The following is a 27,973-nucleotide window of genomic DNA, read 5'->3' on the forward strand; positions in this document are numbered from 1 at the left end:
CTAGCTTATCTCTCCACGCTTCAGGCTCTCTGCCTTTATTCCTGATGAAGGGCTTTTGCCCGAAACGTCGATTTTGCTGCTCGTCGGATGCTGCCTGAATTGCTGTGCTCTTCCAGCACCACTGATCCAGAATCTGGTTTCCAGCATCATTGTTTTTACCCATATCTATTTGGTCTACATGGGCTTTAGCAAGACCTTTGACAAGGGACTGTGTGGTAGATTATTGAATAAGGTTAAATCTCATAGGATCCAGAGAACTAGCCAATTGAATATAAAATTGGTTGGAAGGCAGAGGGTAGTGGTAGTGGGTTATTTTTAAAACTGGAGGCTTGTGACCGGCAGTGTGGCAGAGGGATCAGTGCTGGGTCCACTGTTATCCATTATTTATATACAAGATTTTGATGAGAATTTAGGAGGCATGGTTAGTAAGTTTGCGGATGGCACCAAGATTGGAGGGATAGTGGACATTGAAGAACGTTATCTAGGAGTGCAGCGAGATACTGATCAACTAGGCCAGTGGGCTGAGGACTGGCAGATAGAGGTTAGTTTAGATATATGTGAGGTGTTGCATTTTAGTGCGTCAAACCAGGGCAGGACTTTTACAGTCAATGGTAGGGCCCTGGGGAGTGTTGTCGAACAAAGGAATCTAAGGGATACAGGTTCATAGCTCCTTGAAAGGGGAGTCACAGGTAGACAGGGTGGTGAAGAAGGCTTTCAGAATGCTTGCTTTCATCGGTCAGAACATTGAATATAAGAGTTGGGATTTATGTTGCAGCTGTACAAGACGTTGGTGAGGCCATATTTAGAGTATTGCATGCAGTTCTGGTCACCCTACTATGGAAAGGATATTATTAAACTAGAAACAGGGCAGAAAAGACTAGGACATTACCTGGGCTACAAGGTTTGAGTGATATAGATGGACTGGGACTAGGAACATAGGAAACTGAGAGGTGACCATATGGAGCTATGTTAAATCATGAGAGACATTGATAAGGTATATAGCCAACTGCTCTTCTCTGTGGTAGGGGAGTCTACAGCTAGAGGGCATGGGTTTAAGGTGAGAGAGGAGAGATTCAAAAGGGTCCAGAGGCGAGATTTTTTCACACAGAGGGTGGAGAGTTTCTGGACTGGGCTGCTGGTGGAGTTGAGTAGAATTTCATCATTTAAGAGCGTTTGGACAGGTATGGGATAGCTATGGAGGGATAATGGAGCAACTGGAGACAAATGGGGCTAGTTTAATTGTGAAAACTGGGCAGCATGCTGTAAACCTCTATAATTCTATCTGATCTTTCTATCAAAGTATAAACATACCAAAAAGGAGCAAGAGTTGGTCAATTCAGTCCCTTGAGCCTTCTCCATCATTCAATATGGTAACATCTGATTTTATATCCAATGGTCTTAATGTGTTATATCATTGCCCACGTATTTCTCAATATTAAATTTCATCTGCCATAGGTCAGCCCATTTTGAGAGTCTGTCTATGTCTTCCTGATCCTAGAATCCCCTCCTCATGGTGCATTGTGTCCTAAGCTTTGAATCATCTTCAAACTTTGGAACTATCCAGTGTTCCTTTCAGTGCGAGACATTACAACGAAAGGAGCAATGATCCCAATACTGACACCTGGGGGTAAAATAAGGAATTGCACAAGTCAATCGAAGTCCTGCTGCAGAGGACAAAGTCGTTGTCACACTCTCTGTCCTGCAATAAGACCTGAACTGTGTATCAGCTGCAGATCGAGAACTGGAGAAATTTCACCAGCAAAGACTCGACCATATCGTCCCAATTCACTGGGAGGACTGGCATTGAAGCCGCCTTTACAAATATTCAGGTGAAAGCATGTCAAGAACATCACCCCAGCCAAGTCAGTTTTCTCAACTATACAATGGCCCGTGATCCAGGAAAGACAAAGAAAGTGCTACCAAGGCCCTCTGGAGCTCTCCTTAAAGCACGGCAGTGTTAACACTAACAACAGAGCGGAACTTTCTATCTGTTATTCAAGATGGTGACAACCCATCCATCGAGCTGCCTCATGCTTTGAGTCCAAACTCCTTAATGGTGAGGCAGAGTGATAACTCACTCTGAGAGAAGGAAACTGGGGCCGGCCCTGTAACTGGATACCATGGCCTCCTGGGATTCACTGCGCTGGTTACTCAAAGACCTGCAGGATGAGAACCAGCAAAGTTCAGTCGCACGGGAAAGCAGAAAAGAAACTCGTGACCCTGAGTTGATGTTATTCTGGAGCTGAGCGACAGTCAATAATGATGAGCTCCCTCCTGCCTGATAAATAACCATTTACTACCACTCTCTGCTTTTCTTTTTCTTTCTGTTAGGCAGTCTCATAACGGCACTGACATGACCCTTTAATCCAAATGACTGTTGTGCCTTGAGGAGAAATATGGAAGCAGGTGGAATCACTTCCACCAGAATTCACTGTGTCTGATGCAGTGAATAATTAAAGTGAAGCATAAAGACAAGGCAAGGGTCTCTCTTTAACTCAACAGCATCACTCTTGCAGCTATTGCTAACACAGTGATACTGTGAGCAAATCACACTAATTGCCTTACAAAAATGTACAGAGTACAGGAGTTTATGGAACCAGTTTACCCTGGGGTGAAATTCAGTGAGAAAAAGCATGTCTGTGTGTTTGGTTGCAATGTTAATGACACTTTTATTGTGCTTACGTCTCAGTTACAGGCTTGTGATGACTGTTTTGTTAAGGTTTAGGTGAGTCGGTAATACCTGGATGAATTTCCGCATGCTGCTTCTTTTTTTCTTGCTGAATGTATTAGCATGAGCTTGCTGCCTGCATGCTCCATTATCACAGAAGTACAGGCACTGTTCCAATAGGATTAAAGAAGCTTTTCTCCCTCCCTTATGTGAGACGTGGGTGACAGCAGCAGCTTGTGTCTGTGCTGGGTAGATAGTGCAGCAGTTGACTGTATCAAAGGGTACTTTATGCTGTCCAGATTCACCATTAATGCAAGTTAATAGTCTTCCAGCAACAGTAAAGATTAAGGCACACAGCGTGCATTGCGATTACTTAATGTACTGTATAGCATCCAAAATAAAGCTGTTTTTGGTCACAAATACACAATTACTTTCTTATTCCCCTTGAATGTGAGAGAATTTATATTCATTAAATGCCAGGACAGAGGGAGCACTCACCCTTGCTGCTGTTAATGCATACACATTATTTAGATGGCATGTCCTGCTGCTGAATCTGAATTTGTTCCTGAGTGCCAATTGTGTTCCAATGTTTCTCCACCCAAAGATGTTGACTCTGTGTCATTTTGCCAAATGTCCACTCCTGGCACCTTCTGGGATTTGCCACCTAAGCCAGTGTGTGTTGTACAGAGTAAAGGTGGTTTGAGCTGGTTTGGTGTCATCTTCCCTCCTTTGTCTTTGCTTTATCTGAAGCCCATCTGGTGATTAATGGGAGAGACACACCATCATGGAGTAGCTACCAGAAGAGACACTTAGCTAGCAGGAAGGGGTCGTTCATGATAGCATAAGCACAGCTACATTTGTTCGGGTATAATGACTAGGACGTTACTGAGCTGGTACAGACCCATCTGCTGATGAGAGTACTTAGAGGGCCAGAGTTGAAAGACTGGAGATCGGAAACTGGGATGATGAGATTCCACAATGTGGAGATGCCAGTGTTGGAATGGGGTAGTCAAAGTTTAAAAATCACACAACACCAGGTTATGCTCCAACAGGTTTGTTTGGAAGTACTAGCTTTCAGAGTGCTGCTCCTTCATCAGGTAAACTAGCTACCTCCGAAAGCAAGTAAAAACAAATAAACTCGTTGGACTATAACCTGGCATTGTGTGAGATTCCATAAGTCAGCTGAGGGAGTCTTTCTATCGAGCAGTATCAAATTGACTGCAGTGGGGGACATAGATGATCAGTGAGAGAGACGCCGAGTGGAATAGGCTGTGGGTGACAAAGTATCGGAGTATTACAGGTTGTGGGCTATGTCACAGCAGGAATCAATACGTACTCAGCACAGTCCAAGCATCAACTCAGGACATGGTAAATGAAAAGAAAAATTTGCACCATTCACAACCTCAGGATGGTCCAAAATGTGAACAGCCAATGAAAGAATGTTAAGGTCAATTCATTTTTGTAACATAACGCAGCAGAAGTTTCAAGATTATCGTTGTGTGGTGCAATGTTCACCTTTTTAAAAAGCATCAGAATAATGACTAGATCAACTGCTTTGTGTGATAATAATTAAGAGATAACTGTTAGCTAGGACATGTTGTTGGAGTGGTGTAACTCCCCTGCTTTCTACAGAAAAGTGCCACAGTACAGGATCTTTCACATCTACCTGAGAAGGCAGAGAGGATCTTAATTTAAGATTCCATCTGAAAGCCAGCATCTCCCAGTGTGCAGGCCTCCCTCAGTGTCAGCCTGGTGGTCTCAGAGTGTGGCTCAGAGCCACCGACTCTGGATGACAAACCTGAGCAGGATGAGAAAGGGGCTTCAGCAGACAAAGCGATTGCTCAGCCTTTCAGCTCCACTGCCAATTTGGGGTTGATGCAGCGTGAAAATTACAAGAACTGGTACCTCAGACAAACGGAAAGGATTCTGATTCGGAAGAGTGGAAAAAAAGTCAAGCAGAGAACCGAGAAACACTTAATTTAAATAATATACACCACACCGGAGTTAAGGTGGAAAAACAAAGCCATGCTTAAACAGCAAAGATAGAAAATAAGATGTGGAAGCAATTTCCTGTTATCAACACTCAGATTAAAGTCTGGTGACAAGAAATCAGTTTTATAGCTTGTCAACTTGCCACCTACAATCTTCAAGTCTAAGTTCAGTTTTTTTTAGCCATGAGGGATTAGTCCGTAGGCAGAAGTGGGAAGGGATGCTGGATAGGAAAGATTCCTCAAGCAAAATCATGATATTCTGAGTTACAGTGATCACTGTCTTGGAATCTCACACCAACTAGCAGTATCAGGTTGTCGATAATAATGATGCCCCCAGTGAATTATCCAGCCACAAATTGGTCCCATGCAGCTGAAACATGAATCCCCTTCTGTCATTTTATCATGTCTGTCATGCCACTATTCGAGCAGCATGACTTCTGTCAACAAAACACACATTCAACCAGTTTCCAGAAATCCTGAGCATCAGTCGCCTCCAGTTTTAATTCTCTATGTCTGCAGAACAGGTATTTTATGGGGAAATGCTAAGAGTATTGCTTCACTTAATTCTGAAGCAATACCTCATGCAGCTCTTTGACTGTGTATATAAGCCCTTCCTGAAGAAGGGCTTATGCCCGAAACATCGATTCTCCTGTTCCCTGGATGCTGCCTGACCTGCTGCGCTGTTCCAGCAACACATTTTCAGCTGTGTATATGAGACATCCATACAGGTTTTTATCTTGCAACATTTTTGAGGTGAGTTTGAAAGAGAGCTGTGGAGATAGTGAGGACTGTCAGATGCTGAAGATCAGAGTTGAGAGTGTGTTGCTGGAAAAGCACAGGAGGCCAGGCAACATCTGAGGAGCAGGAGAATCAACGTTTCGGGCCGGAGCCCTTCATCAGGAATGCGAAGGGCTCTGGCCTGAAACGTCGATTCTCCTGCTCCTCGGATGCTGCCTGACCTGCTGCGCTTTTCCAGCAACACACTATCAACTCTGAAAGAGAGCTGTACCTAGCCAAGGAGCTTAAGCCTCTGACCAAGCAATGACCAGGCCAGGGCAGCTTATTGTGCTTAGATTGACTGCGGCCTAGAGATATTGAGTCCTACCCCACCACCACCACCACCACCATCACCACCACACCCCCACTCCCCCCAGCACCTTGTCGTTTCTCAGTTGGCACTGAAGCTGTGACCATATCCTGGGAGAGTCAATGTAGTTGTTTCTGCTGAGCAAAGAGGGGCTTTGGGGCCAGTATTCCTTGAGTTGAGGGTGGTGTGTAAAGATCTGGAGGTCTCTTCAACCCCAGACGTCTCAGAGCAAAGGAAACAGCAGGACTTTGAGAAGTATCTGCCGAGAGACAGTATCTCCTCATCTCCCCAGGTTTAGACAGCTCCTATAACTTGTTGGAGAAAACCCTGATGCATTGGGAGATGTAGCTACATTGCTTCCGTTGTTTGTATCTGTGCTGGGGAAGGGCCATGAAGATCTTAGCCCCTGTTTGTGGACATTTTTATTCTATTTGGCTGTAAATGTCAGCACTGTTTTACAGGACCACTGTTCTGTGTCATGTTGCTGGTGTAGTTGATTGTATTTTGGTTATGTGCAGGAATGATACCTGCAGAGAACATTAAATATGTACAAGCATGGGTCTATAAGCCCGGAATGGGTTTTATTGATTGTGTACGATCAAAGACACAAGTGGGATTGGTCATGTCACACGCAGACTGAAGGACAAGGAGTTTGATTCCTCGGCTACATTCAGATGAGACATTCACCACCATTACCACCAGCTCAACCCCTCCAACAGGCCTCCATACCCCTCAAAGAAAATACCAGAAATCCTGCTCACGACAGGCCAGTGATTTTTAATCAGAGTGGTTGAGATCAACCTTGATCCATGGTCTCCTCTTTATCATGACCAGCCACACTCAGTGGCTTGACTCAGCAGCACGTGTCGCTTCAGGTGCCACTTCAGAGACAGAGCATATATGCTCGGCTGACACACCAGCACCTGAACTGAGGCAGTACTGCACTGTCAGAGGTGCCATCTTTCAAAGTGAGCTGTTAAACCCAGGTTGGGTCTTCCTAAATGAATGTGGGAGTGTGCTATTTGAAGAAGAAAAGGAGAGTTCTACCAGTTCCCTGGCCAATGTTCATCCTGCAACTCAGTGTTGTTCATGGGTTCTTGCTGTGTACAGACCGATTTCCCCCTAAGATCTGTGTCTACCCTTCAAAACTACGTCATTGCTTGGGAAGTACTCCAGAGCCTAGTCAAACACTGTGTAGCCTATCATATAACTGTGAGCCTTTCTCCCCTTCACTTATTTAATATACAATTTGAAAAAAAAAACACATTGCTGAGAAAGTGGGGGTGTGGGTATAATTACAATGCTTACAAAGCATTTGGATAAGTACACAAATAGGAAAGGTTTGCGGAGATATGGGCCAGGAGCACAGGTGGAACTAGTTTAGTTTGGGATTATGGTCAACATGGACAGGTTAGACCAAAGGGCTTACTTCCATGCTGTATCACTCTATGGCACTAATTCAACACAGCTTCATTTGGAGGCTCACTGATGATGTTACCTAGTATGGTGACGAAACATCTGAAAACAAATCTTCCATCTCAGTGAGCAAACTTACATCTAGAACCTCAACCTGAGCTGCAAATCTTCTCAAAGCTCATCAGCACAGAAACTTACAGAATACTAGATACGCACGGCACCGCCCCTATCATTGCAGCGGTAGTTCTTTTGAAAGAAATAACCAGGAATCTCTCCCTTTTTGCACTTCCCTAAAGCTCTACCACTTCTTTTCCCTTTTTCTTGGTGGGCACAAATTGAAGACCATTTGCTCTTTTCACACCTAGAATTCAATTGGTGTGTATTGACATTACCTGGCCTTAAGTTCGATCAACTTTGCCAAAACTTTGTAGGCTACCTTTGTGGATAGATTTATACAATCACAGAACTGTTATGGTTTGGAAAGAAGCCCTTCAGCCCATCATGTCTGCACCAGTTCTATCGCCTGCCATTTCCCGATAAGCTATTTCCAATTGTCCAATAATTGTCCAACGGGGACGGCACGATGGCACAGTGTTTAGCACTGCTGCCTCACAGCACCAGGGACCCAGGTTCAATTCCTGCCTTGGGCATCTGTCTGTGTGGAGTTTGCACATTCTCCCAGTGTCTGTGTGGGTTTCCTCCCACAGTCCAAAGATGTGCAGGTTATGTGAATTTGCCATGCTAAATTGCCTGTAGTGTTAGGTGAAGGGGTAAAAGTAGGGGAATGGGTCTGGGTGTGTTGCTCTTCGGAGGGTCGGTGTGGACTTGTTGGGCCGAAGGGCCTGTTTCCACACTGTAAGTAATCTAATCTAATCATACCCTCTTGAATGCTTCAGTTGAACTTGTCACTGCTACATTTCAAGACATTCCTAACTCTAACTACTCACTGTGTGAAAAATTACCCTTGTTTCACTTGCACATCACTTTAAATCAATGCCCCTCACGGTCCTTTTTTATCTTTCATAAACAGTGACAGCTTCTCTCCCCAGCCTGTTCGTGATTTTGAAAACTTCTACCAGATCTCCACTCAGCCTTCTTCTCTCCAAGGAGAGCAGTCCCATCTTCTTCAGTCTATCCTCATTACTGAAGTTTCTCATCCCTGGAACCATGCTTGTAAATCAATTAATAACAAGCCATGCAAATACAGAAGCTAGAAAAAGTACAAAATGTACCCAGTCTCAGGAAGATCAATCGAGTTCCCCAGACTTGTGTTTTGTGTATGACTCGGTGAAATGATTCTTATCATAATGTATTTGAGGGTCAAAAAATATGAAATGAAATCCCAGGGAGGCTTGTCAACGAGTGCTGCTAAAATGAGCTAATTTTTTGGAAGCAAGGAATAGCATTTTTCATCATTAGCAAAGCCAACTTAATTGCAGCTGTCTCACGATCTTAAATAAGTAGGGCTCTCTGTGTTCCTCCATCGTTGCTTTCCATCAACTCCGAAAGTTCAAACTTGTCTTCAGCTAGTCCCAACCGCTGCGATTCCATCGTTCTCATTTTTTTTACTGCTTTTCTACCTTTATGGTGCCCTAGACTGAACACTTCACCAGCAATTATAAACAAATACATATTCAACACCTAATGACTAACAACATAGATGGACATTAACATGGTTAAAAATGTCACAAATGTTATCAAGTAGAATTTGACGCTGAGCCATTTGGGAATATTTAGCACAGTGAAGTTTTGATCAAAAAGTCAGGTTTTAAAGGGAATATTAAAGGTGTAGAGAGAGGCGAGGAGCATTAGGAAAAAATCCCAATGCCTGAAGGGGGTATAAGAGTGCAGTTCCTCACTTCCTGAGCAGGTGTTAAATTCAGTCAATGGTCCTCACAACTGGAGTGCTTCTTGCACCTTTCACTTCTGCATGATGTGATTTGTTATTAATCTATTCACAAAGGCTGCACAGAGAGCATTGTCAACGTTGATTGAGCAGCTGACAGAGAAAGGTGCAGAACCACAAGCATTTCTGACAAGTCCCCTGATAGCTTTCTTCTGTTGCTCTGTGGACTGTCGGAAAGTTCAAGGCCATAAAGTGTTTAAGCTACAACATTATTAGCTGTTTCAAAGCACATTTTTGTATAAAAATTCAAAACTCGAGTTCTTTTACCTCAAACTGGCTCTCTTTTGGGTTTTGCTTTGCCTTAAGGTCCTTGTATTATGAGGACATTTGATAGAGTCATTGCATTGTACAGCATGAAAACAGACTCCTCGATCCATCTCAAATGCGCTGACCAGATATCCTAAACTAATCTCGTACCATTTGCCAGCACTTGGCCCATATCCCTCCAAACCCTTCCTATTCACATACCCATCCAGATGCCTTTTAAATGTTGCAATTGTACCAGCCTCCACCACTTCCTCTGGCAGCTCATTCCATACACAAACTACCCTCAGCATGAAAAAGCACCCCCTTAGGTCCCTTTTAAATCTTTCCCCTCTCACCTTAACCCCTCTAGTTTTGGACTCCCATTCCCTGGGGAAAAAGACCTAGACTATTCACCCTATCCATGCCCCACATGATTTTATGAACCTCTATAAGGATACCCTTCAACTATAGGGCAACCAACCCTAGCCTCTTCAGCAACCCCCTGCCCCTCCCCCCCCCCCCCCCCCCATAGCTGAAACCCTCCAATCCTGGCAACGTCCTTGGAAATCGTTTCTGAACCCTTTCAAGTTTAACAACATCTTTCCAATAGAGTGGGGACCAGAATTGAATGCAGTATTCTAAAAGTGGCCTCACTACTGTTCCATACAGCCTCAACATGACATCCCAACTCATATACTCAATACTCTAACCAACGGAGGGAAGTGTGCCAAATGCCTTCTTCACTTTCCTGTCTACCTGCGACTCCGCTTTCAAGGAACAATAGACCTGCACCCCAAGGTCTCTTTATTTGGCAACTGACCCCAGGGTCCTACCATTAAGTGTATAAGTTCTGCCCTGATTTGCTTTACCAAAATGCAACTCCCCAGATTTATCTAAATTCCATTTGCCACCCCTTGGCCCACTGGTCCATCTGATCAAGGTCTCATCATCCTCTGAATAACCTTCTTCACTGACCACTACACCACCAATTGTGGTGTCATCTACAAACTTACGAACCATTTACATCCAAATCATTTAGGTAAATGACAAAAAGCAGTGGACCCAGCACCGAACATTGTGGCACACCAGTCTAAAGACCAGGCTTCCAGTCTGAAGACCAACCTCTACCACCACCCTCTGTCTCATACCTTCAACCAAATTTTGTGTCCAATTGGCTATCTCCCTGGATCCCATGTGATCTAACCTTGCTAACTAGTCTACCTTGTCGAATGCCTTACTGACGTCCATATAGACACTGTCTACCCACTCTGCCTTCATTGATCTTCTTTGTCAACTCTTCAAAAGACTCAGTCGAGTTAGTGAGACATTTCCCATGCACAAAGCTGTGTTGACTATCCCTAATCAGTCCTTGTCTTTCCAAATACATTTAAATCCTGTTCCTCAGAATCCCCTCCTGATTTTGCAATATGATTGTCTCTTTGCAAATGGAATGGTCAAGGGAAATATCATGTGGCGGGAGGTGAGGTGGGGGGGTTGGGGTGGTGCAGTCTAAATCAGGGTGAGATATAGAAACAGGAGAAGACAGTTCAGCCCTTCAAGCCTGCTCGACCATTTGGTCTTGGCTGATCCTCCAGCTAAGTCCCCTATTCTGCTTTCTCCCCAGCTTTTGATCCCTATAGCCCTCAGGACAATCTCAATCTTCTTCTTGAAACGATTCAATGTTTTATCATCAAATACTTTGTGTGGCAATGAATTCCACAGGCTCTCAGGGTATAGAATTTCTCCTCATCTCAGTCCTGAATGGCCCAACTTGTAACCTTAAATGATGAGTCCTGCTTCTGATTGGGAACATTGGGCATCACCATTATTCAGTGTCAGTCATTTTGAGAACAATAAAATAGGAACAGGAATAGGATGCTCATCCCCCTCTGAACTAGCTCTGCCTTTCAGCAAGACCATGGCTAACCTTGGATCTCACACTTTCCCTCCCAGCCTCTCCCTGTATCCATCAATTCCCTTAGATCTCAAATTCTCATGTCTTCCGTACAATCAACAATCCATGGACCCCTTGAGTAGAGAATTCCAAATCTTCACAACCCTCTGAATGAAGATATTTAGAACATAGAACAATACAGCACAGAACAACACGATGTTGTGCTGACCTGTGAACTAATCTAAGCCCATCCCCCTACACCATCCCATCATCATCCATGTGCCTATCCAAGGACTGTTTAAATGCCTCTAATGTGGCTGAGTTAATTACATTGGCAGGGAGAGCATTCCAAGCCCTTACCACTCTCTGAGTAAAGAACCTGCCTCTGACATCTGTCTTAAATCTATCAGCCCTCAATTTGTAGTTATGCCCCCTCATACAAACTGACATCATCATCCTAGAGAAAAGACTTTCACTATCCACCCTGTCTAATCCTCTGATCATCTTGTATGCCTCTATTAAATCCCCTCTTAGCCTTTTTCTCTCCAATGAGAACAGACACAAGTTTTTCAGCCTTTCCTCATAAGACCTTCCCTCCAGACCAGGCAACATCCTGCTAAATCTCCTCTGTACCTTTTCCAATACTTCCACATCCTTCCTGTTTAGGGGCGATCAGAACAGTATGCAATACTCCAAGTGCGGCCGCACTAGCATTTTGTATAGTTGCAGCATGACATCACAGCTCTGGAACTCAATCCCACTCCCAATAAAATCACAGCACTTAACAGCACTGTCAACCTGGGTGGCAACTTTCAGGGATCTATGTACATGGACTCCAAGATTCCTCTGCACATCTACACTACTAAGAATCTTTCCATTGACGCAGTATTCTGCCTTCCTGTTATTCTGCCCAAAGTGAATCACCTCACATTTATCTGCATTGAACTCCATTTGCAACCGTCTGCCCAGTTCTGCAGTTTATCGAAGTCCCCCTGCAACCTGCAATATTCTTCCACACTGTCCACTACTCCACTGACTTTAGTGTCATCTGCAAACCTACTAACCTTACCTCAATCTAACTAATCTTACTCAATCTTACTAACCTTATCTCTCCGTATCTCAATCCCAAATCCTGAGAAAGGACAGATTCAAAACATTTGGGTGTTTCAAAAGTAAAGGTTGCCAATTTCATTTCAATTGAAGAATCACAATTAAAAATAGTCGAAATCAAACGTTGACATTTTACTCAAGCTCCAGACCCAAGTTTGGTCCAGGCTCAGGAAGGATGAGGAAAGCAGAAGCTCAGTTCAGGTGTTTTTATTTTGCTGAAAAGTCTGCAGCTAGGATTGCTGAAGCATGTGGGAAAGAAAAAAGAACACAATTATTTCAGAAGTCTTTGATCAGTCAGCTTAGATTTTCAAAATACACTGATATTCACAGATGAGGATGTTCAGTTGCTGTGGTAACAGTATCTTGACTGTATTGTGCTCTAAGCCCAGACCACCCTAATTTTGCAACTGCTCTTGGATTGGTTTATTACATCCACTCAAATAATTTGTCAGATTTTGCTTACAGCTAAAATATTACTGTAGGCCACTTCATGGACTCGTAGGCACAGCCTTAGAATTTGAGGGGGTCAATTTAGAACAGAAATGAGGAGACATTTCTTCAGCCAGAGTGGTAAGCCTGTGGAATTCACTGCCATGGAGTGCAGTGGAGGCCAGGACATTAAATGTCTTCAAGGCAGAGATTGATAAATTCTTAATCTCGCAAGGAATTAAGGGCTACGGGAAGAGTACGAGGTAAGTGGTATTGAAATGCCCATCAGCCATGATTGAATGGCGGAGTGGACTTGATGGGCCAAATGGCCTTACTTCCACTCCTATTTCTTATGGTCTTATTACAGAGTAATATTACTGTTGATACCACATAAAGTACACAGCATACAAATTGGCCCTTCAGCTTATGTGTTCAAAGCAGCATTCACCTCTGTTAGCACTCTGTCTCAAATTTAATCAGTATAATCGTCTACACCTTTCACCCTCATCCACTTATCCAACATCCTTTTCAATCCTGATCAAACAGTCACTTAATTGTACAGAATCTGAACATGGCTGGTAAGAGGGACATGTTGCCAAAGAGTTTTGTCTTGTACTCTGGTTCGCACAGTTATGGGAAGGATCGTATTAAACCGAAGAGGGTTCCGAAGATATTTATCAGAATGTTGCCAGGTGTGGAAGATTTGAGTTATAAAGAAAGGCTGATTAGGCTGGGACTTTTTCCACTGAGAGTAGGAGGTTCAAAGCAGTTTATAAAATAATGAGGAGAAGAGAGAGGATTCATGGTAGTTGTCTTTGCTCTAGGGTGGGGGATTTCAAGACTGGGGGATCATTTTTAAGGTGAGAAAAAGAGATTTAAAAAAGACATGAGGGGCACATTTTTTACATAGAGGGTGGTTTGCAGGGGAATGAACTTCCAGCGGAGGCAGTGGATGTGTGATATTTACAACGTTTAAAAGACATTTGGATAAGTACACGAATAGGAGAGGTTTAGAGGGAAATGGGCCAAACACAGGCAGGTGGGACTAGTTTAGTTTGGGAACATGGTTGGCATGGACTGTTTGGGCCAAGGATCTGTTTCTGTGCTGTATGCCTCTATAACTGAAGACAGGACAAATGTAAGCATGTCAAATTTAAAATGAACTGCAGGAATATGGCATCCATTGCAGTAATCATGGTAGTAACTGCAGGTCTTGTGGCACAGTAGGTAGTATTCCCAGCTCTGGGTTCGTGTCCCACATCGGTCTTGTTGGTCATGGAACATCTGTTCATTTTGTGACAAAACCATGTGACCATCCTGGCGTCATAGTCTGTAAATCATCCTGGAGTCATAGTCTGTAAATCATCCTGGAGTCATAGTCTGTAAATCTTTCCTATTCATCTGAAGGCTGGCTATAAGAGCAGGAGAAGCCACTAATCAGTCATCTTGCAGAAAGCAACATCAGACCACTGCAGTACTTTGTCCATTAACTTGGACCAAACTAATGGAAGATGGCAGGCCAAACCTCAAGAAGGCAAATGGAAGGAAAGACAGAAGTGGCAGCATAAATTATTGTCATAATTGAAATTGGCATTCTTGCTTTTGCCCTGATGAAAGACTTCAGCAACATATCCCTCTTCTATTTGCCTCAGTTATTCTTTATGATGGCAAATTCCCAAACTGACATTCCCAGGCCACAGAAACACTGTCATCATAAGACCAGGTCAGAAGCAAGGGATACTGCAGTGAGTAACTCATCTCCTCACTCCCCAAAGCTGTCCACCATCTACAAGGTACAAGTTAGGAGTGTGATGGAATATTACCCACTTGCTTGGATGAGTGCAGGTTCAACAATACTCACAAAGATTGATGCCATCTGGGACAAAATGACCCAATTAATTGGCACAATATCCACAATCATCAACTTCCACTACCATGGACTCTCTGTAGCAGCAACGTGTATTATCTACAAGATGTACTGCAGAAATTCACCAAAGATCCTCAGACAGCACCTTCCAAACTCACAACCATTTCCATTCAGAAGGGCAAGGGGCAGCAGTTACATGGGAACACCACCCTCTGCAAGTTCCCCTCCAAATCACTCACCATCCTGACTTGGGAAGTATATCGTCATTCCTTCAGTGTTGCTGGGTCAGAAGTCTGGAACTCCCTCCCTGGGTCAGCCCACAGCATATGGACTATAGCAGCTCAAGAAGGCAGCAAGAATTGGCCATGCTAAATTGCCCATAGTGTTCAGAGATCTGTAGGTTAGGTGCATTGGTCAGGGAAAATGGAGAGTAATAGGGTAGGAGAATGGGTTGGGGGGGGATATACATCAGAGGGTAGTGTGGACTTGTTGGGCCAAATGGCCTGTTTCCACACTGTAAGGATTCTATGATTTTATGATTTCTTCCTGCAGATGGTACCAGACCTGCTGAGTTTCTCCAGCAATTTCTGTTTCTGTTTCAGATCTGCAGTTGTTGTTTTATTACACACTATAGCAGGCTGGAGGGGCTGAATGGCCTGTTCCTGTTCCTACTTCCTAGGGTTGGACAAAGAAATTTAAAGGAAATGCTTGGAAAGGAATGGAAACCAAATAATGTTCAAGTTTCTTCAAAGCAGAGCGTTAATGAATACAATGTATTGATGTTCAGCAAAGGCAAGACCCTCCCTGGGTTAGCCCACAGCAGCTGGACTGCAGCAGTTCAAGAAGGCAGCTCACCTCCACCTTCTCAAGGGCAACTAGAGACAGGCAATAAATGCTGGTCCAACCAGTGATGCCCATGTCTCATGAGCGAATAAAACATCTCTTGCAGCACAGATGTTGCTCCTTAATTCCAGTCTGGATTTATTAATGACTTTCTTATATTTAAGACCACTAGGTCTGGATTCCCACAAATGGAAACATCTCTGCAGTTTTCCTATATCTCAGAATATTATATTAAATCCCCCTTCTGCTTTCTGCCTTCTAGGGAGAAGCACACGGGCTTGTTCTATCTTTTCTGGTTAGTCGATCCTCTCAGTTCTGGTACAATCTTTGTGAATTATATTCTATGCTTTCTCAAACACTTTAGTAGCAGAACTCCAAGTGTGCAACAACCGAGGTTCAATCGGTGTGTCTTACAGAACAGCCTCATGCTGGAGTGCTAATTGGGCTGGGTTGTAAAATGCTCATTAACTCAAAGCTGACTTTTTCCCAGGGCAGAAATGGCTATCACAGGGGGCATAATTTTAAGGTGATTGGAGGAAGTTTAGGGGAAATGTCAGAGGTTGGTTCTTTACACAGAGAGTGGTGGGTGTATGGAATGCACTGCTAGCCACGGTAGTAGAGTCAGATACATTGGGGACATTTAAGCAACTCGTGGATAGGCACATGGATGATAGTAAAATGAAGGATATGTAGGTTAGTTTGATCTTAGTGTAGGATAAAAGGTGAGCACAACATTGAGGGTCAGGATTTTGTATCCTGACCCCACATCCACTGTTCAGTCTTCTGCCAGCTCTCCTGAATGTTGAACTGCTGTTTACTCATGTAAAGCAGGGGTTTGGCATATCTTTCCAAAAACTGTTTCCTTATATCTCCTAATTGCCTTTACTGTGCTGCACTATTCTATGTTCTATGCTGTGTTCTGTATGGATGGCTTCAGTTTGGATCAAGATGTGATTTCTCAGGAGAGTGAAGAACATTCCACGCAGAGAGGGAGACACAGAGTAACAGAGGGTGAGCATTAAAGTGGTGGAGGGTGTGGATTTTTAAAGTTCTGATGAAGAGTCACTGGACTCAAATGTTAACTCTACTTTCTGTCTGTGTGGAGTTTGCACATTCTCCCCGTGTCTGTGTGGGTTTCCTTCATATGCTCTGATTTCCTCCCACAGTCCAGAAATGTGAAGGTTGGGTGAATTGGCCATGCTAAATTGCCCATGGTGTTCAGGGATGTGTAGGTTAGTTGCATTATTCAGGGGAAATGTAGAATAATAGGGTAGGTGAATGGGTTGGGGGGGTATATTCTTCAGAGGGTTGGGGTGTACTTGTTGGGTCAAATGGCCTGTTTCCACACTATAGGGATTCTATGATTGAATGATTCTATGATTTCTTCCTGCAGATGGTACCAGAACTGCTGAGTTTCTCCAGCAATTTCTGTTTCTGTTTCAGATCTCCAGCATCTGCAGTTGTTTGTTTATTACACACTATAGCAGGCTGGAGGGGCTGAATGGCCCATTCCTGTTCCTATTTCCTAGGGTTGGAAAAATAAATTTAAAGGAAATACTTGGTAAGGAATGGAAATCAAATAATGTTCAAGTTTCTTCAAAGCAGAGCATCAATGAGTATAATGTATTGATGTTCAGCAAAGGCAAGAACAGAGATAATTAAACACTGGGGAGAAACTAAAGGAGTTGTTTTCTTAGACAAAAATGGAAATAAATAACTGTAACAATGTGTGAAGGAAGAAATCAAATGGTTAAGAGACTTCAAAATAAAAAATAATGATTGGAAATGTGAATGAGAGAAAAGTGAAGCAGGATGATGAATTAGTTGTTATGACTGGAATGTCTGAGAGTCTCAACTTAGCTATTTATTTCTGATGTACCATCTCCTTTGGTACCTTGATAGATTTTTTTTACCCTGACCCCACATCCACTGTTCAGTCTTCTGCCAGCTCTCCTGAATGTTGAACTGCTGTTTACTCATGTAAAGCAGGAGTTTGGCATGTCTTTCCAAAAACTGTTCCTTTATATCTCTTAATTCAATATAGACACTGGTTTGCTCTTTCTCCTTCCTAATCCACCCCCGTTACTGAGCAAGATCAGGCCTTTCCCCACCTCCAAATGATCAAATCCTCCCTAACAATCAAATAACAAACACTGTCCACCAGGAGGCAGTGCCATAGTAACAAAAAGAAAATAAAAATGCAGGGAATCAAGGGAGGGAAATAAGTCAAAATAATGTGCGAGGGGGAGATAATGCATCACCGACCTTATGGTGCCAGAAGGATGTTTGTGAACACTGCCTGCTCCCTCTCCAAGGATATCCAGGCATGAGCAGAGCTGCAGAACAGAGGCAGGCATTCACAGTTTTATACAGTATTTCCTAATTAATCGGTTCAGAGATATTATTGCACACCTTTGGAGCAGGTGGGTCTTGAAACCAGGTCTCCTGTCCCAGACGTAGGGACATTACCACTACACCACAAGTATTCAGAGTCGAACAAATGACCAATGGATGTCATCTGTTTCCTAGTATATTTTGGACGTGACCTTAAATGGACTGTCTTTTACAATATTGTCACTGAAATGGCTGCCTCATATTGGCATTCAATAAAGTCAACTTGCCTTAGTCCTCTCAGTAACTTTAGACAATAGACAATAGACAATAGGTGCAGAAGTAGGCCATTCTGCCTTTCGTGCCTGCAGGGTCAGGCGAAGGGAGAGGTTGAGAAGGTGAGTCCTTCATGGTCATCTCAGCTGTTTTAGGAACCGAACCCTCGCTGTTGGCATGATTCTGTACCAGAAACTAGCCATCCCCAGGTATCCATCTCCTGATATAAGCAGAGACTCAATGACAGTAGTTTTAACCAAACAGACTCACTGACAGACTAACTGGATTGGGTGCAACACCAAGTTTACAATCCATTGAAACCAGTGATGAATATCAGCCAGCAAACTGACATCCAAAAGGTGGTGAATATTTATTAGTTGGGAATGTGGTCAACTGAAGATCCACTCTATCCCACTGCTCTTCCGACTGGAGAGTTAGGTTAAATTTGCGCTGGAAATATGTTACTTTGTTAGCGATGTTGTGAGAGTTACAAAGGGGAAAAGAACAGCTTACAATTTGCAGATGACCTGACCATTTATTGATTTTTTTTACATAATTGCATTTAAACTGTTTGCTGGGGAACACAATGATGTACAACAGCGGCTAAACAGTGACTGGCTATTGTCTCAGCCTTGCTAATGCCGAAGTGGTCCAGTTGCAGTGTTAAAAGTCTTAGGACATTACAGGTAATATTGAGATATTAAAGTCAAGATACCAGGACATCTGTAACAATTGCTAATACCAAGATGCCAACTGATATTTTATATTGAAGGAAGCAGGCAGGGTCCTGCTACAATGCTGCTCTTTTATCGATTTATTCCGTCAGCATTTAAAACCAGCCTTCCACTCAGCTGCGTTAGACCTTTGAAATTAATTTCCAAGTTATGTAAGGACAACATTACGCTGCATTGATTTCTTTTCTTTATTATTCAGTTGCTTCTAATGCACGTATAATTGCCTCTCACATGATAACAGCAAATCTTGATCAATAGCAAAGTGGTACTGAAATCTATTTGTCAGTCAAATTAAACTTTTCTTTCTCTTGTCAGAGCACTCACTGTTTTGTTGGAGAGATGTGTTTATGTTCTCTGTTTCTCTGTGACGTTTTATCCTTTATGAAGACAGTTGGCAAGTTGTTATTTTATTCATTACTTTGCAGTCTTGGGGATGGCAGTGCACTATTTCAGAAACCAGAAACCCTTCTGAAGAAGGGCTTATGCCCCAAACGTCGATTCTCCTGCTCCTTGGATGCTGCCTGACCTGCTGCTTTCCAGCAACACATTTTTCAGCTCTGATCTCCAGCATCTGCAGTCCTCACTTTCTCCTAACCCTTCATCATCTGACTGCTTTCTCTTATTTCTGCTCTCAGTGTGTAGCTCTGTGGTTGTATGCTGGCTCTGTAATGAAAGTTATTGTTTATACTGTCTTGGCTTCAGTGACTGTAGTCCTTGTACGAGCTGTAAGAGTGACCCCGATCTTCCAGTTATTGGCCATTTTGCTTTTGTGCTAGTTCTCCTGCTAAAAGGTCTGCTGCAGAGTTTCAGTGAAACTCACTACAGAAGGAATAGCACCTCACTGTCTGCTTCGGTGCTTTATAGCCTCAGGACTCAACTTTGAACTCAACAGCTCCTGACCATGAACTCTGTCCTGCAGTTTTATTCCACCTCCATTCTGCACATGCCCTCCCCCTGCCCTGTGTCTTGCGTTCATGGGTTTCCTGTCAGCAAAGTCAAACTATCTTTGACTACTCGCACCTACCAATAACACCTATGGTGCATCTAGACTGAAAACATCAAATGCTGAAGATCATGGTGGATCAGGCAACATCCAGGGAGACAGGGCAAGCTAATGTTTCGAATCTAGATGACTCTTCATCATCACTCACAAAATTTCTGATGAAGAGTCATCTAGCCCCAAAATGTTAGCTTGCTCCCTCTCCCTGAATGTTGCCTGACCTGCTGTTGTTTTCAGTTCAAATTCCAGCATCTGCAGCAATTTGCTCCTCCTATGTTGCATGCGTCTTTGGACACTAACTCTGTTTCTCTGTCTGCAGATGCTGCCAAACCTGCTGAGTTTCTCCAACTCGTTCTGTTTTTTCTTTACATTACAACAGTACTGCTGGCAGCTATAACAGTAACAGCAGTGTGTTGTATCAGCAGTGACAGGAGTACGATCAACAGTGATGACACTAAGGTTTCTGATGGATGTGGATTTTTCTTATTGTGATGCCTCGCAGACACCACAGGGTTAAAGAAACCCTTAGGTCTTTTTTTTTCTCCAGGAACAGCTCGACAAGCTGAATCCCTACTTATTTTTCTGTGTTCCACACATTTGTTACTCATAGCAAACATTTTCTTTCTCCGCTTCTTTCACTGGCAATCGTTAAAATGGTTCGATGATTCTGTGAATGTTATAGTTCTTCTTTTTCCTGCTTAGATTTCATTTCCAAATGTGACCCTGGCCTGTACCTCAGGCCGACACCTTTGAGAATTTTTTTTTCAGTCAAGATTTATTTATATGAAAAAAAATTACAGAAACAACCGTTTAAAACAAATTCTGACAGAAAAGTGCAAAGTAATTACTCATTTTTTTTTTCCTCTCATATTTTATCAGGAAAATGCTTTCAAGCATCAATTACGGAACATTGGGTCATTCAGTGAATGTGCTCCACCATTTTGGTAACCATGGTAGCATTTCTTTAAGTCCAACACTCTGTCCACTCTCCATTATCTCAGATGCACTGCCTCCCTTAAGTAGTTAACTCAGTAGCATCAGTGTGTACTATCTTCAAGATGCACTGCATAAATTCACCACAGATCTTTCGACAGCATTGTTCAAACCCATGCCCACTTCCACTAGCTGCCAATTGTCCAGTTTTCTTGAACTCCTCAGGAATTAAAGGTTAATCTCTGGGACGTTGCTGTAAATGACATGGAGGAGAAAATCACTGGAGGGTTAAGAAAAATACCTTCAAAAAATATGTTTCCTTCTGTTTATTGGCTATAAAATTGTTGAACATTGAGATAAAGGCCGTTTAACGAACTACAAAGAATCAGTAAAGATTTATTTTCCACTTAGCATCAACAAGCAAGGTACCTGTGGAAGGTCATCTCTCATGATTAAAATCAGGACGATGGAAGCTGGGTTTGCAACATTAAGGTCATATGATGAAACCTCCAGAAACATGTCCAACCAGAGCTGGCAATCCTTACTTATGGTCAACTTTTGTTTTATTATTCATGGGATGAGGGCATCAATGGCTAGGTCAGCATTTATTGCCCATCCCTAGTTGCCCAGAGGGCAGTTAAGAGTCAACCACGTTGCTGTGGGTCTGGAGTCACATATAGGCCAGACCAGGAAAAGAGTGCAATTTCCTTCCCTAAAGGACATTAGTGAACAGATGGGCTTTTTTTCCTGCCCCCGCCCACCCCCCCCCCCCCCAACAATCAACAATAGTTTTCATTAGACTCTTAACTCCAGATTTTTATTGAATTGAACTTCTGCTTCCAGGTATGGTAGGACTTGAGCCTGAATCCACAGAACATGAGTCTTGGATAAACTGTCTAAGTGATCTCACTGCTAGGTCATTGCCACCCCCCCCCATAGGTTTGTACTAAATATGAAAGATGAGCAGACATGCTTAGAGCCCATTTTGTACTCAACTCATTGCCATACTGAGGTAGCATGACTTAAAGTTGCAACATATGATGTTTACGTTTAATGTGCAGCAGGTGATATCTGTCACAGCTGTTATTCTTTGCTCTGGGACAGGACTGAATGGACAGAATGTTCTTTCTACATTACAAACAGTTTATACCCTATGGTAGGAATACCAGGCTCCAGGGTTGGTTATACCATCCATCAATGTACCATTGTTTATAATAATGTCTCTTCCAGTCTCTTAACTGGACATTTGGTAGTTATCTTACACCATTGTTTGTGATGAACTCACTTCCTGTCTTTTAATGCCAGAGGTTTGGTTACCTCAGGAGACAGTGAGGTCTGTAGATGCTGGAGATCAGAATTGATAGTGTGTTGCTGGAAAAGCACAGCAGGTCAGGCAGCATCCAAGGAGCAGGAAAATCGACATCAGGAATGTCTCTTGATGAAGGGCTCTGGCCCGAAATGTCGATTTTCCTGCTCCTCGGATGCTGCCTGACCTGCTGTGCTTCTCCAATAACACACTCTCAACTCTTGGTTACCTCACCCTTGTGCAAGGTTAGAATTATCTCCTTCACATCTGTTTCACTCACGTTTGTCCTGATGTTTGGATTTTCTTATTGTCCATGGTTTTGGGGTGTTTGAACCTTTGCACTTTGGGAAAGTCATGTCCTTCACTGGGATCAGATGGGTGGGCTATTGACAACAACAGAGTGTGAGAAAAATGGTTAAACTGATATAACAACTCCTCGAAAAGAACTTATAAATGTAGCTACCGGTAACCTTGTTCTAAGCAGTTTAAAGTGCACAAATATTCAAACATAAGTTTATTAAGACTTTCAAAACTTACAGAAGTGCTGCCCCATCAGGTAATATACCCTGCTGGAGGCAAAACCATAACAATCTCCAGATGCAATACATAATCTGTGCAGTTTAGATTTTATCGTATGCATGTGCTTTTCTAAAACAAAAGAATAGCAATTTAATAGCATTAATCAGTTATGTCTGAGCAATGGCCAACCAATTAGATTGTTAGGTTTATTTCCGTCTTACATTTGTTCAAAAACTATTCTAAGTACAAAGTTACTTCACACAAGCTCGTCAAATCAGAGTCATGAGACACGCATGACACTTTTTTTATAAATGCATTCTTTGGATGTGTGCACTGTGAGCAATGTAACTCCTATCCCCTTTGAGAGGATGATGGTGCCTTCTCTTGAACTCCAACAGTTTGTGGTAGTGAGGGTCCTCACTTGGAACCATTGGATTTTGTGTTCCAGAGACTGACATTGCTTTATTCACAATACAACCATTTGACTCTCAGTGGGATGGTATTCACTGAGTTAGAAATCACAATATTGGTGCGTGTTGTTTGAAACGACCTGAAGTAATTTGGAATCCAGGCCTGACAATTCCTACAGGCTATTAAACCAGGTAAGTAAAATACTTCAATCACTCTTGGTAATGGTTTTCTTAGTGTTAGTTTGAATTCCTTATCGATTTTAGACCTTGCACACTTGTGAAAAGTAGTGTGCAAATGAAGAAGGGGTGGTTTCTTATATTCTGTGGGAAAACTGATTGGACTGTACAAACGTTTTCGTGATTTATTTGACAAGATCCATTCCTCGCAGCATATACCTACTTGTAATGTATGGTTTTTGTGTCCTGTGTTATAATGAGATTCTCAAAACATGGGCCAATATGCTGAGGAAACATCATTCAACAGCAATTTACTGTAATATATTTGTAGCTGTTCCTGCCAGCCCTCTGGGAACTAATTAGCATTCTTTCCAAATTAACTGAAGGTTACACTGAGACAGATTCCAAACCAAGATAAGTCATCTCTGCCCCATCCACCCCCTTCTGCCCACATCCCCTCCCTCCCCTCGCCCACCCACATCCCCTCCCCCTCACCCACCCACATCCTCTCCCTCTCACCGTCCACATCCCCTCCCCCTCACCCGCCCACATCCCCTCCCTCCCTCCCCAGTTGCTACTTCCCCTGCTTTTATTGTTTACAAAACGTATTGGACTTGCCAGGTTAGTGATTGTATGAAAACAAGTCACATGTTAAACATTAGAAATAGGACATGGATGGGACCACTCAGGCCATTGAACCTGCTCTGCTGGCCACTGTGATCATGGCAGATCTTCGGCTTCAATTCGACTTTCCCTCCAACTCCCCATATTCCCTGATTCCCTCAGACTGAAAAGCTGACTATCCTAGTTTTAAATGTGTTCAATGTTGGAGCATCCACAAATTCTGGGGTAAAAAGTTCCAAAGAGTCACAAGGTTTATGTAAAGAGAGTTTCCCTCATCTCGCTCCTGAATGATGGGTTCCTCCTGCTGGGACAACGCTCCTGTATTCTAGATTCTCCAAAATGAATCTTTCTGGAATAATCAGTAACAAGCGCACATTTAGGAATGATCTTACTCAAAGAAAAATACCTGTGCAAAATGCAACCTTATTTACTTAACCTGCATGACTCCTGTGTCTACATTTAGGAATGAATGCTGTGTGGATTTCAACCAATCTTAAATTTGAAAGTTTAGCACTGTGTAAATAAAGACACTTTTATAGCAGTCAATGATTGAAGACAGGGCAGGATTTATAGTAATCATTCTAACTTAAAGTAATCAGAGTCTATTTTACATTCAATTTCAACAATCCATGAACTTTTGTAAAACAGAACTCTTGGTGAAACCACAGCAGAGTCTCCCAATGGAAATTAGATTATTTCTTCCAAATGAACAGCAGTGACTGGGGGATATTGACAAAGTTTGTGTGTGTAAAATCAACCCTAGTCCTTTAGTGTTGTGGAGTCCTAGTATAATGGGACAGAGACATTGTCCAATCATTTCCCCTTCAGGGACAAAGTGAGGACAGCAGATTCTGCAGAGTCAAGAGTCGATAAAAGTAGTGCTGGGAAAGCACAGCAGGTCAGGCAGCACCCGAGGAGCAGGGGAGTCAACGTTTTGGGCATAAGCCCTTCATCAGGAATGTGGATTGGGCAAGGGGGTCAGAGGGAAATAACAGGGTGGGGATGGGGCTTGGGGGGGAAGGTAGCTGGGAAACTGATAGGTGGATGCAGATGGGGCGTAATTGTGTTAGGTCAGTGGGGAGGGTGAAGCAGGTAGGTGAGAAGGAAGGTGGTTAGGTAGATCAGGTCAAGACGGCGGTGCCCAGTTGAAGGGTTGAATCTGGGATGAGGTGGGGGGGAGAGGAGATTGGGAAACAACCATATTGCATCAACATCAACTTCACCAATTTCCAAATGACCCCTCCCTCCACTTCAATACACTTCCAGCCCTCCAACTCGGCACCACCCTCTTGAACTGTCTTACCTGTCCATCTTCCTTCCCACCCATCCACACCATCCTCCGCTCCGACCTATCACCATCACCACCCTATCTCCATCTACCTATCGCCTTCCTAGCCACCTTATTCCCAGCTCCACCCCCTATTTATCTCTCATTCCCCTTCCCCCTCCACATTCCTGATGAAGGGCTTATGTGTCGATTCTCCTGCTCCTCAGATGCTGCCTGTCCTGCTGTGCTTTTCCAGCGCCACACATTTCCATTTTGTCCTGGGTTCAGGCTTTCCTTGTTATTTAACTCCTCCTGTAATACAACAGCATCACCACCAGGGGCCACCAGAACCTGCTACACCAACAGGAAACTCAGGCATGTACCATTGGTGGATGGGCAGGGATTGGGAATGTCAGGAAATTAATCCATTTCAAACACACTATATCAACACTTTTTTTTATAAATAACATGGAAAGATTGTTACTGTCGAAGTGCTCACACACTGACATTGCAACCCAGATTTCTTGGACTGAAGCATTTTTACCTTTTCATGCAGTTGACCAGCCATGATTATATTGTTGTTACAGCAGGTATGAAGGGCCAAAAAGCCTATTGATCCTTTTTGGTAAAGTTTCTAGTTGTCACATCGGCAGGTGAAATTCCTCCTGTGAGTTACTTTAGTAAGAAAGAGTGGCATTAATCCAAACCTTTTAATTATTGTTGGGAATGATTATATACCACTTAGTGCTCCCACACTCACCCTAGTGGTTAACAAGCTTTGTTACATTTTGTTTTGCAGGACAGAGACTTTGTCATGACCTTCAACACCTCACTGCATCGCTCATGGTGGATGCAGAATGGACCCGGCTGTGTGGCAACCCAAGTGACTTCTGCTGATCAGGCTCCTGAAGACCATCACGTTATCACAGTATCAGGCTGTCTCCTTGACTACCAATACATTGAAGTCACCAGCAGTTCCTTACAGATCCTCCTTGCAGTTAAGTGTTTACCTTTGCTTTCCCTCGCAAAGAACATTGAGGCAAGAGATGTTTCCAGGCATGGCCACACCAATGCAGGGAGGTGATGGCCTAGTGGTATTATCGCTGCGCTATTAATCTAGATAACATCAGGGGACCTGGTTCAATTCCCACCCTGGTTGATGATGGAATTTTAATTCAAGAAATATCTGCAATTAATGATGATCATGAGTCATTTGTCAGAAAAACCTACCTGGTTCACTAATGCCATTTGGGGAAGAAAACTGCCATCTTTACCTGGTGTGGACTACATGTGACTCCAGACCCACTGCAATATGATTGACTCTTGAGAATAAATGCTGACCTTGCAAGTGATACCCTCATTCTGTGAATGAAAAAGCAAAGCAATCTTAGCTTTCTGTTTCTCAACTGAGAGGCGAAGGAGAAAGCCCAGGGATTATTGCACAGGAGACTAACAAGGTTATGGAGAGCAGGACAGACTGTATGACAAACTGGTAATTAGGCAAAGCCAACCTTAAGTTTTTGAAAGACTGACCGGCATCAGGAATTATCATATTTAAGAAGCAATAACAGAAATTGCTGGAAAAGCTCAGCAGGTTCGGCAGCATTGGTGGAGAGAAATCAGAGTTAACGTTTCGGGTGGAATAAAAGACGCTGCAGGACCTGCTGAGCTTTTCCAGCAAGTTCTGTTATTGCTTCTTAAATATGATAATTCCTGATGCCGGTCAGTCTTTCAGGTCCTGCAGCGTCTTTTATTCCACCCGAAACGTTAACTCTGATTTCTCTCCACCAATGCTGCCGAACCTGCTGAGCTTTTCCAGCAATTTCTGTATTTATTTCTGATTTACAGTATCTGCAGTTCTTCTGGTTTTCATCATATTTGAGATCTTGGGGAAGTGAGGGGAACAGGATTTAATGTGAGCAGCTTTGACAGGGTTGTCACAGGATCATACCAAAAAACCTGTATCTCATTCCCACTGAAAAAAAGGACAATTTATCTCCATTTCTGGCAGCAGAGCAGCATAGGTAGGGATAAAAATATAAGGATTTTGTAATCAGTCCTTCTAGCTGGGACTGTAGAGAAGGGAAGAAACTAAAATATCTTGAATGTATGCATTTTAAAATGAACAATTGGAGCTATGAAGACCATTTTCGTTTTTAATGTAAAGGTCATCAGCTCAAGAAACCAACAGAACTTTAATCCACTTAAACATTAATCCTATAAGAAATAATTTGTGTTTAATTTAAACTTCAGTGCTTAACGGCCACAGGGATGAAATTATCTCTAATTTTGTGTGATGCGAGATTGTGGTAACAGTGCATTGTAATGCATTAAGCAGAGGAAGATTGAGGGGTGATCTGATAGAGGACAGTAAGATTATAAGGGTCACAGGCAAGGTGAGCAGAAAGCCGAGTTCCCCTTAATCAAAGGGTTAATAACACGGGGGTATGATTACAAAATGAAAGGCAAGAGGTTTAGAGGGGATTGGAGGGAAAGGTGGTGGAAATCCGGAATGGAATGCCTAGGAGGGGAGTGAGGTGGGATACCTCACAACCTTTAAAAACTATTTGGATGAACAACTTGAAATGTCGTAACATTTGGGCCAAGCGTGGGAAAGCAGGGCTAGAATAGATTGTACTGTAGTTTTGGTTGTACAGACTTGATGGGCCAAAGGGCCTGTTCTGTACTGGACGACTCTATGATGCTAGCTGCTAACAACTCACTTTGTGGTTTGAACGACTGGTTATAAAGGCTTAAAACTTTCTCAAATTGATCCACAAATTTTAGGAACAAGTTAAACTAATGACTAGCATTAGGTTGTCAATTAGATGCAGAGTATCATTGATCATCTATATATAATATAGATCATCTATGTATATAGATGATCTATTATATATATAAATGTGTGTATAAATTATATATGTATAAAAATGAAAAGC

General features: G+C 42.9%; 1 protein-coding gene across 4 annotated transcripts in view; it reads left to right on the forward strand.

The window, feature by feature from the left end:
* The window catches only part of nkain1 (sodium/potassium transporting ATPase interacting 1), a 550,449-nt gene that overhangs the window by 444,554 nt on the left and 77,922 nt on the right, over window positions 1-27,973 (forward strand). For 3 of the 4 annotated variants that reach the window (XM_043717291.1, XM_043717290.1, XM_043717292.1), the window contains one exon: window positions 25,834-26,031. In XM_043717291.1, coding sequence (XP_043573226.1) covers window positions 25,834-26,031 — 198 coding nt within the window. Of the gene's footprint in view, window positions 1-22,910; window positions 23,159-25,833; window positions 26,032-27,973 lie in introns of those variants that run through there. The other variant, XM_043717293.1, reaches the window with a different exon arrangement.

The sequence above is a fragment of the Chiloscyllium plagiosum genome, chromosome 27 (genome assembly GCF_004010195.1).
Source record: "Chiloscyllium plagiosum isolate BGI_BamShark_2017 chromosome 27, ASM401019v2, whole genome shotgun sequence".
NCBI classification, from domain to species: Eukaryota; Metazoa; Chordata; class Chondrichthyes; order Orectolobiformes; family Hemiscylliidae; genus Chiloscyllium; species Chiloscyllium plagiosum.